The 14,381-nt window shown below is 47.1% G+C and overlaps 1 protein-coding gene across 2 annotated transcripts in view; it reads right to left on the reverse strand.

The window, feature by feature from the left end:
* RNF10 (ring finger protein 10) overlaps positions 1-14,381 on the reverse strand; it is a 44,362-nt gene that overhangs the window by 24,480 nt on the left and 5,501 nt on the right. For both annotated transcript variants that reach the window (XM_063913114.1, XM_063913115.1), the window contains exons 5-11: positions 13,164-13,348; positions 12,873-13,009; positions 6,297-6,457; positions 1,861-1,980; positions 1,215-1,434; positions 1,004-1,137; positions 803-920 (exon numbers count right to left, since the gene is read on the reverse strand). In XM_063913114.1, the coding sequence (XP_063769184.1) occupies positions 803-920; positions 1,004-1,137; positions 1,215-1,434; positions 1,861-1,980; positions 6,297-6,457; positions 12,873-13,009; positions 13,164-13,348 (1,075 nt within the window). The remainder of the gene's footprint in view (positions 1-802; positions 921-1,003; positions 1,138-1,214; positions 1,435-1,860; positions 1,981-6,296; positions 6,458-12,872; positions 13,010-13,163; positions 13,349-14,381) is intronic.

Raw genomic sequence — 14,381 nt, forward strand, 5'->3', positions numbered from 1 at the left:
GTGGCTGTGAGGGTGCTCTTTGTGAGGACCGACACGCCATGCGCTGTCTTATAGCGCCTGTGGCTGTGAGGGTGCTCTTTGTGAGGACTGACACGCCATACGCTGCCTTGCAGCGGCACCATCCCGGACCCATGTTTTTCCAGAAACTGGGACGGGAAGTGTAAAAATTAAAAATAAAAATTAATAAAATCTTCTGAAAAATGCCGATGTTCATGCTGTGAGCACCGAAAAAACACTGACAAAGTACACTGAGGTACTCGGGGATATGGAGGGGGGAGAGTCCTAAATTTGAATATTCAGTGCCTTTGTTCGGCTACGCCCGTCCATATCCCAAGAGTACTCCAGTGACCCCTAGTGGATGATAAAGAAAGGCTCTGCCTCACCTCTCCACACATCACTGATATACTGTATGTATATCTAGTATAGATATTTAGCTATGATGTATGGATCCTAAACCCAAAGACCTCAGTGCAGCTGGACAGTATACAGCATTGCTTCTGGTAGTTTTCAATACTGAAGCTGTGGCAAGACTTTTTAGCAGAGCACAGCCAATGAAGGAACATAAAGTAAAGACCAAAAAAAAAAAACATAAGAAAAACTTGTGGGACCATAGGAAATTAAAAAGATCTAAAAAAATGAATACATCCTGTAAGAAGCACTAACAAAACTGCACTACCTACACAATTATAGCAAATGTACACATTTTAACTGGGTTTTCAGTGCAATTGACAGCCACCTATATAAATAGAAAATTCAATGGTGACAGCAGCGCAGTGAAGAAAGTTTACTAATTAATGCTCACCAGCAAAATATGCCAGAGTTTCCTCTGACACCGCAGGGGGTCCAAGCGCCATCTCACAGATGCTGAATTCACAGGTGAGGGGAAGATGGCATAGGTAACGATGACGTCTGCGCACATCCTGCAAAACCGAAAATCACCACATCATGCTGACTAAATTCAATTTTATTGTATTTTTTAACATCTGTATAAACATTAACTCACTTCAGACACTGTAAAGCCATCAATTTCTACCACGGTAGCAGTGATGGTTTCTGGACAGCGCTCAAGACTTCCATATTCATGAACCAAGCAGCGCACATTTACTGGGTGTAGGTACACATGCTGCCCATCCACAGCTAAAAGCAGAAAAGAATGCGTTACAGTCAATTACAGACAAAAATATTCCCATACTAACAAACCAGCACACACACACCTTGGTAGAAGTAGTAGTAGTGAGGGTTTGCAATTGGTCCAGAGTTTGAAGGAACTGGTTCCTGCGGACTGTGTGACACACAGGTTACAGCTTCTTCTGGTGCTGAATCACCGCCTTCAGCAGTCACAGGTTCTACAACTGTGGGATTTACAGCTGGACACAAATCTTCAGCTTGCAGATCAATGACGTCATCATCAAAAGCAGAGATGTACTGCACCACCTATGTAGAATTGAAAAGAAATGCTGAAGTTAGCTGGATGATATACACTGAACCGATCTACCCTGTTCTAGTTTTAAAGTTGTGATTTCATAGCTATAATTTTCCTAAACGACTGAGTCTGCTATTATGATGCTGACTAGTATCCGTAGGAATAACAGTATAACATCCCAAACCCAGGTATTCATTGGCATTTCATTTGAGTTTAAAATCCCATGTTCGAACATCAAATCTTTACTTGTGCTCAAAGGGTCTTTTGGAGGTCATACTAAATGGAGCAGTCAATACTTGAATAATTGCAACAATGACATCACAAGTGGGTATAAGAATACAGAAAACAGTTTCCATTTTCAGTATTAATATTTGTACTACAATGCACAATGTTAATGAATATGTTCCCTAAAGAACACAGAGAATACTGGCTCTAACCTTACAGTCCAAGCCAGGAACCTTAGTTTCACACTTTGTCTCCAACTTTAAAGCATCTATAGATGCTGCAACTGCTTCAACGTCTTGCTGACGGGGCGCCTGCAGGCTGTCCTGCCGATCCTGTGAATGCAGAACATATGAAACTCAGACATAAAAAAAAAAAAAAAAAAAAAAAGGAAGTTTAATCCCTACCGGTAATTCCTTTTCTCCTAGTCCGTAGTGGATACTGGGGTCTTGTACTTTAGTACCATGGGGTATAGATCGGGTCCACTGGAGCCTGGCACATTAAAACTTTTAGTGTGTGTGTGCTGGCTCCTCCCCTCTATGCCGCTCCTACCAGACTCAGGGCCGTATTCAATAGCTGTCGGAAGCTGCCGTCTTGTCATTCTGGGTAGTCCCCGGCCTCTGATGAATAGGTGTCATTCTGGGTAGTCCCCAGCCTCTGATGAAGGGCAGCTGCTCCGGGCCCGGGGAGGAAGAGCCGTGCTGCTGCTGACCCCCGGCGCAGATGTGGACGCCCGGCCGGTGGGGATCGGGGTGAGCAGCAGCAGCCAAATCCGACAGTCGGATTTGGGAGCACATTGAGTAGGTCATTGTCTGATCCTTTCCAACAATGCTCGTCAGAAGGGATCCGACACTTATTGAATATACCACTCAGTCTAGGAAGACTGTACCCGAGGAGACGGACATAATATGAGAGAAGAATAATACAGCAGCGGTGAGGCAAAAAGCCAACACACAAACCATGAACGAAAGAAGGGCGCCAACCAGAACAGAGGATAGCAACACCAACCTAACCCAGATAGCACAGCTATCCCAACAACATAATGGGACTGCAACGTCGGTATAACCAAATGCTTACACAGGTAAGCAGGAACAAAGCACTGAGGCGGGCGCCCAGTATCCACTACGGACTATGAGAAAAGGAATTACTGGTAGGTATTAAAATTCCTATTTTCTCTTACGTCCTAGTGGATACTGGGGTCCTGTACTTTAGTATCATGGGGAAGTCCCAAAGCTCCCAAAGGGGCGGGAGAGTACCCAGACTCCTGTAAAGCATCATCTCCGCCATGACCTTGGTGAAGACCCTAGGAGCTGTGGATAATCCAAAGGGTAAGGCTTGAAACTGGAAATGGTCGTCCAAGATGGCAAACCAGAGGTAAGCCTGATGAGGGGGCCACATGGGAATGTGTAGGCAAGCATCCTTCACATCCAGAGACACCAGCATCTCCCCCACCTCCAGAGCGGACACCACCACCCACAGTGACTCCATCTTGAATTTGAACACCTGTAGATATGGGTTTAGAGACTTCAGGTTTAAGATGGGGCGCACCTAACCATCTGGTTTGGGAACGACAAAAAGACTGGAGTTCAAACCCCTGTTGCGTAACATAGGAGGTACAGGAACTACCACCCCTGTTTTCAAAGGTTTTTGAATAGCCTCTTGTAAGGTAACTTTTGCTGCAGGTAAAGCTGGTAGCCCAACTTGAAAAACCTGTGAGGAGGGAGTGCTTGAAATACCAGCCGGTATCCGTGGGAAATGATGAGGTCCCTCACCCAAGGATCCCAGCAGGACTCCGCCCACGCGTGGGCGAAGTGTTGGTGGCGAGCACCTACCTGAAAGTTGACTTGTTGCTGGGGCCGTCACGCGGAAGTGGCAGGGGATCCGGTGGTCTGGTCCAGGGAGACAGCAGGTGCAGGTTTACGGGACTTACCACGAGATCCTCTGGAAGTGGTGGATACCCCCCTCGGGCCCTGCCTCTGAACCTTGCCACACGAAAGGACTGTAAGGAGGGTCCGGAGTAAGAACGTCTAGCAGGTGGCGCAGCCGACGACAGATTGGTAGACTTAGCCGCCGTTGCTTGGGAGATCAACTTAATTAATTTGCCTCCAAACAAGGCATCACCTGTAAAGGGAAGATTTTCTACACCCTTTTTGGAATCAGTTGTCCGCCACCCATTGACGTAACCACAGAGCTCTGCGTGCTGAGACAGTCATCGCAGTAGTGCAGCCAATTATCTAAAGGGCCCCCATACACTTATGCGACCACGTCGCAGGCGATCACCCCGGCAGGCTCCCAGAGGGCAGGATACATTGTAGGCTGTCCTTTTGCATATGATGTATCTTGGGGGATCCTGGGCGATCCCAGCCATGCCCCCAGGTCGGACCTGATTAAATGTGCAGCACATTCAATCTGGAGGATCTGATCCGATGCTCATGGGAATGCGCATCGGATCGGATCCGATCCACCTCGAAAATGCCTGATTTCATCTGATATATTGAGCCGAATGCCCGAAATCGGATGAAATCGGACATTATCGCTCTAGTGTATGGGGCCCTTTACACAACTCCTTAATAGCCTCGCTCATAAAATTTGCAGCACCCTGTATATTTTGCAGCAGAGTAAAGACCTCATCCCCGGGTAGACAGTTTAAACCATCAATAACATTATCAGACCACTTTACCACAGCCCTGGAGATTAAACTGCAAACTATTGTGGGGCATTGTGCTGCGCCTGCTGCCGTATAAATTACCTTGAACGGTCTCAATTTTACAGTCAGCTGGCTCCTTCAGGGATATAGCCTCAGGAACATGCAGTACCAATTTCTTAGACAGTCTGGATACAGATGTATCGACAGACGGGGGGTTTTCCCAGACCTTCCTATCTTCAGCTGGAAAGTGAAAGGTAGATAAAAACCTCTGAGGAATTTTACATTTTTTATCAGGGTTTAACCAAGCCTCCCTGGCCAGGGAGTTTAACTCTTTAGACACCAGAAAGGTAGCTGAACTCTTGGGTCTAACATTAAAGTATAACTCCTCATCTGGTTCCTTCTCCTGATCCGGTATGTAGAGGACCTCTTACAGCAAATAGGAGAGCCTCCACCCCTGGGGACAGAGCTGTCCTCATCCATATCATCATCATCATCATCATCATCATCCACATCTGGCTGATTAGAATCAGACTGGAAAATCTGTGGCAGTGAGCGTTTATGTGAAGCCACTAGAGGGGGCTGAGAAGCTACCTTGGAATCTGCTGCTTTAGCCACACAATCAATGGAGTGTTTCAACACCCGTCTCTCTCTTTTAGCTGCAGCTAATTCAGAATTTACATTTTGAATCATGCTCTTAAAGCTAGCTAACCAGTCAGGTGCCTGTGAGCTGAGCCCTTGAGGAGATAAGGAACATTGCTCACACACGAGTGACCCTGCTGAAGACGGGGTAGAATTACAAGCAGCACACAACCATGTCCACAGACATTATGCAGGAAAAGTACAGTGCAGCCCCTTGACCAACACCCCACACAGACCCTAGAGAGCCCCTGGAGTGACACTGAGGAGCGGACCCAACACACAGAACACAGCAGTACAATGTGTGGAAATAAGTGTATGTGATACAAGTGCAGTGGCGCTACCGCTGACGTGCTCCCCCCTGTCTATGACCCCCCTGGTACCAGTTTCAACAGTCTGTAACAGCGTGGGCCCTGGATGAGCAGTGTGCATGCAGCCTTGATGATCTGCAGCAGCAGGAAATGGCGCCTTCCCGCTGCTGGTATCGCTCCGGGAAGCCCCGCCCCTAGTAATGGCGCCCGGTCCCCCACAAAGATTATACTGGCAACAGTAATAAAACACATGAGAAATGCATTAAACAATCCACAAAAAGCCATAAAGACAGTGAGCCCTGAGCCAGTTTGTCCGCGGCAGGCACCGCAGCTCCTGGCCCGTGACATGCCGCCAAACTGCACCGTGGACCCGCTAACCGGGGCCCTGGTGTAACACTCACCGCACCTAGGTCTTCGGCATCTGTTAGAGGGTGGCGGCTAGCTGCTGGCGTGGGCACACATACTGACGATGAGTGATCAGCACCTCAGGAGCTCAGTATCCTGTCAGCTGGGATTACGAACCATTAACCCTCAGGAGGTTGCTTCGGTTACCCCTCTAAGTCCCACGAAGCAGGCAGACTGCCTACCAAGAAGAGCTACCAGAAAATAATAAACTAAATTAAAATGAAAGAAAATCTCTGCAGCTCCAGAGAAGTGCACCCGGCTCCTTGGGCTCATTTTTCTAAACGTAGTCTGGTAGAAGGGGCATAGAGGGGAGGAGCCAGCACACACATACTAAAAGTTTTAAAGTGCCAGGCTCCAGTGGACCCGATCTATACTCCATGGTACTAAAGTACAAGACCCTAGTATCCACTAGGATGTAAGAGAAAAACAACAAGGACACATTTGCCAATAAAAATTGGTGTGGCGGGATAGGGTGTCATTAAAGACTAATTACAGTAATTTCAACATTTACAGTTTATCACACATATCCTAATAACCATACCACTAATTTAAACCTCTAATAACAATTACAGCACAGACAGCACTGTGGCAAATACAGTAATAACGGTTTCCCTATAGATCACAATGTTACGACTATCTTGCATATGCCAACCTTCAACTCCTGAATAGCTGCTTCTATGAAACAGGCCTCAGGTGATTCCCCTTCCACGCTGTACTGCTCCAGCAATGCAACTCTCTCTTTAACAATCACTTGTTTCAGGATCTGGTCTCTGGAAGCCAGGAGAAGCTTGGAGAATAGAGTATGTTCCTCATCTACAAAACACAATCATATAAACTCAGCAATGTCAAACAACATTCCTTCTAATGTATGCAAATGATCTGCTCAATAGCCGCTGTTTGGCGACAGAGATTTGCAGTCATGTAGACCTATGGGTACTAAGCACTCTTAAGCCTGGATAACCTCCACAAGCATTCCTTCCCACCGCCTTAATATTGGTTAAAGAATCACTCAGAAGCAAGGAGACCTTCAAAGCCCTAAATGACTATGGAAAATACATAGAACCTTGTTTAGGCATTGGGGAATCCAGATACCTAATAACTGGAATATTGATTGAAGTTATTATTGCTGTGCTATAAAATAAGAATTTACTTACCGATAATTCTATTTCTCGTAGTCCGTAGTGGATGCTGGGGACTCCGTAAGGACCATGGGGAATAGCGGCTCCGCAGGAGACTGGGCACAAAAGTAAAGCTTTAGAACTACCTGGTGTGCACTGGCTCCTCCCCCTATGACCCTCCTCCAAGCCTCAGTTAGGATACTGTGCCCGGACGAGCGTACACAATAAGGAAGGATTTTGAATCCCGGGTAAGACTCATACCAGCCACACCAATCACACCGTACAACTCGTGATCTAAACCCAGTTAACAGCATGATAACAGAGGAGCCTCTAGAAAAGATGGCTCACTACAGCAATAACCCGATTTTTTTGGTAACAATAACTATGTACCAGTATTGCAGACAATCCGCACTTGGGATGGGCGCCCAGCATCCACTACGGACTACGAGAAATAGAATTATCGGTAAGTAAATTCTTATTTTCTCTGACGTCCTAAGTGGATGCTGGGGACTCCGTAAGGACCATGGGGATTATACCAAAGCTCCCAAACGGGCGGGAGAGTGCGGATGACTCTGCAGCACCAAATGAGAGAACTCCAGGTCCTCCTCAGCCAGGGTATCAAATTTGTAGAATTTTACAAACGTATTTGCTCCTGACCAAGTAGCTGCTCGGCAAAGTTGTAAAGCCGAGACCCCTCGGGCAGCCGCCCAAGATGAGCCCATCTTCCTTGTGGAGTGGGCATTTACAGATTTTTGGCTGTGGCAGGCCTGCCACAGAATGTGCAAGCTGAATTGTACTACAAATCCAACGAGCAATAGTCTGCTTAGAAGCAGGAGCACCCAGCTTGTTGGGTGCATACAGGATAAACAGCGAGTCAGATTTTCTGACTCCAGCCGTCCTGGAAACATATTTTCAGGGCCCTGACAACGTCTAGCAACTTGGAGTCCTCCAAGTCCCTAGTAGCCGCAGGCACCACAATAGGTTGGTTCAGGTGAAACGCTGAAACCACCTTAGGGAGAAACTGAGGACGAGTCCTCAATTCCGCCCTGTCCGAATGGAAAATCAGATAAGGGCTTTTACAGGATAAAGCCGCCAATTCTGACACGCGCCTGGCCCAGGCCAGGGCCAACAGCATGACCACTTTCCATGTGAGATATTTTAACTCCACAGATTTAAGTGGTTCAAACCAATGTGACTTTTTGGAACCCAAAAACTACATTGAGATCCCAAGGTGCCACTGGAGGCACAAAAGGAGGCTGTATATGCAGTACCCCTTTTACAACGTCTGAACTTCAGGGACTGAAGCTAGTTCTTTTTGGAAGAAAATTGACAGGGCCGAAATTTGAACCTTAATGGACCCCAATTTCAGGCCCATAGACACTCCTGTGTGCAGGAAATGTAGGAATCGACCCAGTTGAATTTCCTCCGTCGGGCCTTACTGGCCTCGCACCACGCAACATATTTTCGCCAAATGCGGTGATAATGTTTTGCGGTTACATCCTTCCTGGCTTTGATCAGGATAGGGATGACTTCATCCGGAATACCTTTTTTCCTTCAGGATCCGGCGTTCAACCGCCATGCCGTCAAACGCAGCCGCGGTAAGTCTTGGAACAGACAGGGTCCTTGCTGGAGCAGGTCCCTTCTTAGAGGTAGAGGCCACGGATCCTCCGTGAGCATCTCTTGAAGTTCCGGTTACCAAGTCCTTGGCCAATCCGGAGCCATGAATATAGTGCTTACTCCTCTCCATCTTATCAATCTCAGTACCTTGGGTATGAGAGGCAGATGAGGGAACACATACACATACACAAACTGGTACACCCACGGTGTTACCAGAGCGTCTACAGCAATTGCCTGAGGGTCCCTTGACCTGGCGCAATACCTGTCGAGTTTTTCCCAACGGTTTATAATCATGTGGAAGACTTTTGGGTGAAGTCCCCACTCTCCCGGGTGGAGGTCGTGTCTGCTGAGGAAGTCTGCTTCCCAGTTGTCCACTCCCGGAATTGCTGACAGTGCTATCACATGATTTTCCGCCCAGCGAAGAATCCTTGCAGCTTCTGCCATTGCCCTCCTGCTTCTTGTGCCACCCTGTCTGTTTACGTGGGTGACTGCCGTGATGTTGTCCGACTGGATCAACACCGGCTGACCTTGAAGCAGAGGTCTTGCTAAGCTTAGAGCCTTGTAAATGGCCCTTAGCTTCAGGATATTTATGTGAAGTGATGTCTCCAGGCTTGACCATAAGCCCTGGAAATTCCTTCCCTGTGTGACTGCTCCCCAGCCTCGCAGGCTGGCATCCGTGGTCACCAGGACCCAGTCCTGAATGCCGAATCTGCGGCCCTTTAGAAGATGAGCACTCTGCAACCACCACAGGAGGGACACCCTTGTTCTTGGTGACAGGGTTATCCGCTGATGCATCTGAAGATGCGACCCGGACCATTTGTCCAGCAGGTCCCACTGGAAAGTTCTTACGTGGAATCTGCCGAATGGGATTGCTTCGTAGGAAGCCACCGTTTTACCCAGAACCCTTGTGCATTGATGCACTGAGACTTGGCTCGGTTTTAGGAGGTTCCTGACTAGCTCGGATAACTCCCTGGCTTTCTCCTCCGGGAGAAACACCTTTTTCTGGACTGTGTCCAGGATCATCCCTAGGAACAGAAGACGAGTCGTCGGAACCAGCTGCGATTTTGGAATATTGAGAATCCAATTGTGCTGCCGCAACACTACCTGAGATAGTGCTACACCGACCTCCAACTGTTCCCTGGATCTTACCCTTATCAGGGAATCGTCCAAGTAAGGGATAACTAAAATTCCCTTCCTTCGAAGGAATATCATCATTTTGGCCATTACCTTGGTAAAGACCCGGGGTGCCGTGGACCATCCATACGGCAGTGTCTGAACTGATAGTGACAGTTCTGTACCATAAACCTGAGGTACCCTTGGTGAGAAGGGTAAATTTGGACTTGAAGGTAAGCATCCTTGATGTCCCGAGACATCATGTAGTCCCCTTCTTCCAGGTTCGCAATCACTGCTCTGAGTGACTCAATCTTGAATTTGAACCTCTGTATGTAAGTGTTCAAAGATTTTAGATTTAGAATCGGTCTCACCGAGCCGTCCGGCTTCGGTACCACAACAGTGTGGAATAATACCCCGTTCCCTGTTGCAGGAGGGGTACCTTGATTATCACCTGCTGGGAATACAGCTTGTGAATGGCTTCCAAAACTGTCTCCCTGTCAGAAGGAGACATCGGTAAAGCCGACTTTAGGAAACGGCGAGGGGGAGACGTCTCGAATTCCAATTTGTACCCCTGAGATATCACCTGAAGGATCCAGGGGTCTACTTGCGAGTGAGCCCACTGCGCGCTGAAATTCATTGAGACGGGCCCCCCACCGTGCCTGATTCTGCTTGTAAAGCCCCAGCGTCATACTGAGGGCTTGGCAGAGGCGGGAGAGGGTTTCTGTTCCTGGGAACTGGCTGATTTCTGCAGCCTTTTTCCTCTCCCTCTGTCACGGGGCAGAAATGAGGAACCTTTTGCCCGCTTGTCCACGAAAAGACTGCGCCTGATAATACGGCGTCTTCTCATGTTGAGAGGCGACCTGGGGTACAAACGTGGATTTCCCAGCTGTTGCCGTGGCCACCAGGTCTGAAAGACCGACCCCAAATAACTCCTCCCCTTAATAAGGCAATACTTCCAAATGCCGATTGAAATCCGCATCACCTGACCACTGTCGTGTCCATAACCCTCTACTGGTAGAAATGGACAACGCACTTAGACTTGATGCCAGTCGGCAAATATTCCGCTGTGCATCACGCATATATAGAAATGCATCTTTTAAATGCTCTATAGGCAAAAATATACTGTCCCTATCTAGGGTATCAATATTTTCAGTCAGGGAATCCGACCACGCCAACCCAGCACTGCACATCCAGGCTGAGGCGATTGCTGGTCGCAGTATAACACCAGTATGTGTGTAAATACATTTCAGGATACCCTCCTGATTCTATCAGCAGGATCCTTAAGGGCGGCCATCTCAGGAGAGGGTAGAGCCCTTACAAGCGTGTGAGCGCTTTATCCACCCTAGGGGGTGTTTCCCAACGCACCCTAACCTCTGGCGGGAAAGGATATAATGCCAATAACATTTTAGAAATTATCAGTTGTTATCGGGGGAAACCCACGCATCATCACACACCTCATTTAATTTCTCAGATTCAGGAAAACTACAGGTAGTTTTTCCTCACCGAACATAATACCCCTTTTTTTTTTTGGTGGTACTCGTATCATCAGAAATGTGTAAAACATTTTTCATTGCCTCAATCATGTAACGTGTGGCCCTACTGGAAGTCACATTTGTCTCTTCACCGTCGACACTGGAGTCAGTATCCGTGTCGGCGTCTATATCTGCCATCTGAGGTAACGGGCGCTTTAGAGCCCCTGACGGCCTATGAGACGTCTGGACAGGCACACGCTGAGTAGCCGGCTGTCTCATGTCAACCACTGTCTTTTATACAGAGCTGACACTGTCACGTAATTCCTTCCAACAGTTCATCCACTCAGGTGTCGACCCCCTAGGGGGTGACATCACTATTACAGGCAATCTGCTCCGTCTCCACATCATTTTTCTCCTTATACATGTCGACACAAACGTACCGACATACAGCACACACACAGGGAATGTTCTGATAGAGGACAGGACCCCACTAGCCCTTTGGGGAGACAGAGGGAGAGTTTGCCAGCACACACCAGAGCGCTATATATATATATATACAGGGATAACCTTATATAAGTGTTTTTCCCCTTATAGCTGCTGTTTTATTTAATACTGCGCGTAATTAGTGCCCCCCTCTCTTTTTTTAACCCTTTCTGTAGTGTAGTGACTGCAGGGGAGAGCCAGGGAGCTTCCCTCCAACGGAGCTGTGAGGGAAAATGGCGCCAGTGTGCTGAGGAGATAAGGCCGCCGATAAGGGGGCGGAGCCTATCTCCCGTTTTTCTATGTATTCTGGCAGGGGTTAAATGCATCCATATAGCCCAGGAGCTATATGTGATGCATTTTTTTGCCATCCAAGGTGTTTTTATTGCGTCTCAGGGCGCCCCCCCCCAGCGCCCTGCACCCTCAGTGACCGGAGTGTGAAGTGTGCTGAGAGCAATGGCGCACAGCTGCAGTGCTGTGCGCTACCTTGTTGAAGACAGGACGTCTTCTGCCGCCGATTTTCCGGACCTCTTCCGTCTTCTGGCTCGGTAAGGGGGCCGGCGGCGCGGCTCTGGGACCCATCCATGGCTGGGCCTGTGATCGTCCCTCTGGAGCTAATGTCCAGTAGCCTAAGAAGCCCAATCCACTCTGCACGCAGGTGAGTTCGCTTCTTCTCCCCTTAGTCCCTCGATGCAGTGAGCCTGTTGCCAGCAGGTCTCACTGAAAATAAAAAACCTAAAGCTAAACTTTTCACTAAGCAGCTCAGGAGAGCCACCTAGTGTGCACCCTTCTCGTTCGGGCACAAAAATCTAACTGAGGCTTGGAGGAGGGTCATAGGGGGAGGAGCCAGTGCACACCAGGTAGTTCTAAAGCTTTACTTTTGTGCCCAGTCTCCTGCGGAGCCGCTATTCCCCATGGTCCTTACGGAGTCCCCAGCATCCACTTAGGACGTTAGAGAAATTAGCATTTATATGGCGCCACAAGGGTTTTGCAGCTGGAAATGGCTGTGTCACTGGGAAAGGTATGTCCCCCATCTAGCAACAGCACCCCACCCACACGAGGATAAACACTTATATTAAAAGGCCTAGGATTATCATGCTTTAATGAATGGTGATCACTTAAGGTGCTATGTTAGGCTGTCCCACTTTATGTATATGTGGTTTGAAAGGAACACAAGCATACATGAAATAAATCTAGTTGGAAGCAAAATAACCTACCAATAGTATGACTCTGGGCTGCAGGAGGAAACCAAAGCACTTACACCCACACAATACGCAGGTAGAACATTCCAAGTATGCAAACTGTCCCTTGAGTGACAATCATTCATGTCCAGTAACTTTGATGACCGCCATATACATAGGTTAACACTAATAAGACAAATACCAAACAAATCTGTCATTTAGGATTGCACAAACCACTTTCTCTTACCTCCCAGGTGAATAGGCTCATCCAGCTTCATCCACTTAGATTTAGGCATAGCCACCAGCACCCCCTTCTCTCTCCTCATAAGCTGCATTGTGATTGTATCACCCACAGCATAAAGACATCTCTCTGTGGCAATAACACTGCAGCCAAAAGAAAAACAAAGCATGAAGACTACATAGGATATAACAAACATTGTTGCAGTTACAGTACATTTGACATTATTGTCATTCAATGAACACTTAGGAAAATATTTCCAGCTTTCATTTACAATAATGTCTCTTTATAATAAATTACCTTTTAAGATCTTTTTTCATAATGGAGCTGTAACAAATTGGGCACCTACTCCAGTCCTTTTCACTTAGTGACAAGTAGTGCAGGATACAAGGCCAGCAATATATATGCCCACAGCGCGTGATCTTTGCAGCAACAGGAGGGTACAGACAGATGGGACAGGAGGGTACTTCATGACTGCAGATGCGCTGTGGAAACAAAAGCATTAAGTTATGAAAGGCATATCATTAAGCCATACACCATTTAAAGCAGTTACAACCGTTTATTGAAGAAACTGATAACTGATGCCAGCAGATATTGCAACTGATGACAGAGCAATAATGTCAGACGCAAGGGAGACATGAAAGTGGGATACTGGCCAATAATATTAAAGGAAATGGATTCATAATAATGCAAGGTTAATATTCAATGTAAACTGCACTGACTGGAGAAAGCTTTCACCTTTGTGCTGCTGGAATCAAAAATAATAACCAGGCCTCCAACAAAGGACTACTCAATGTACCAGTAGGCTGCAGAAAAACCACTTCCACACCTAATGAGGAACCCTGACAGTGACATAAAAAGGGGGTAACAGTACGAACAGTTATAATTCAAGTGAGGCTTTGATAGGGACTTTTTTTTTTTTTAATACAGAAAGATGCAATGAACCTCTAACACTTGGAGGGGAATTATGGATCACAACAAGTGTTTATGGATATTAAAATCTTAATGTACACAGGTAACCGTAGAATTGCAGAAAACCTAATTTCAGAACTCATTTGTACTTACACTATAAGCAGCCATTACTACCATTTTTTACCCACATCCAGCAATGAGACAGAAACTCAAGTAGCCATCCTAACCTTTGATGAAGCAAATCAGACATAAGTACAGTAGCTGGACTTCTTTGTGTCCACTATTTGTGTCTTGAATTATGTTAGTTTAAAAATTAACCTTATAAAGCTCTCCTCTGCAGTTTTATGCTCACCTGAAAAACCGTTAAGCTATCTTGCTGGTTAATCAGGCGTGCTTCTTGTTTGGGGTTTGACTGCTGCCTGAAAATGGGTTTGGCCATGAGAACTAATAGGAAAGGTCTGTGGCTCCATATTAGCCCGAGCGCAAACTCGTTAGAAATAATGGATGCACGGGACAATCACCTGCACGTCACTGAAAAAAGCAGAAGGAAACCATCTGCTAAATCTAATTTTGTTTCTAATCTGTATATTGCTAGAACAATTAGGA

The sequence above is a fragment of the Pseudophryne corroboree genome, chromosome 1, assembly GCF_028390025.1.
Source record: "Pseudophryne corroboree isolate aPseCor3 chromosome 1, aPseCor3.hap2, whole genome shotgun sequence".
In the NCBI taxonomy this organism is placed as follows: domain Eukaryota; kingdom Metazoa; phylum Chordata; class Amphibia; order Anura; family Myobatrachidae; genus Pseudophryne; species Pseudophryne corroboree.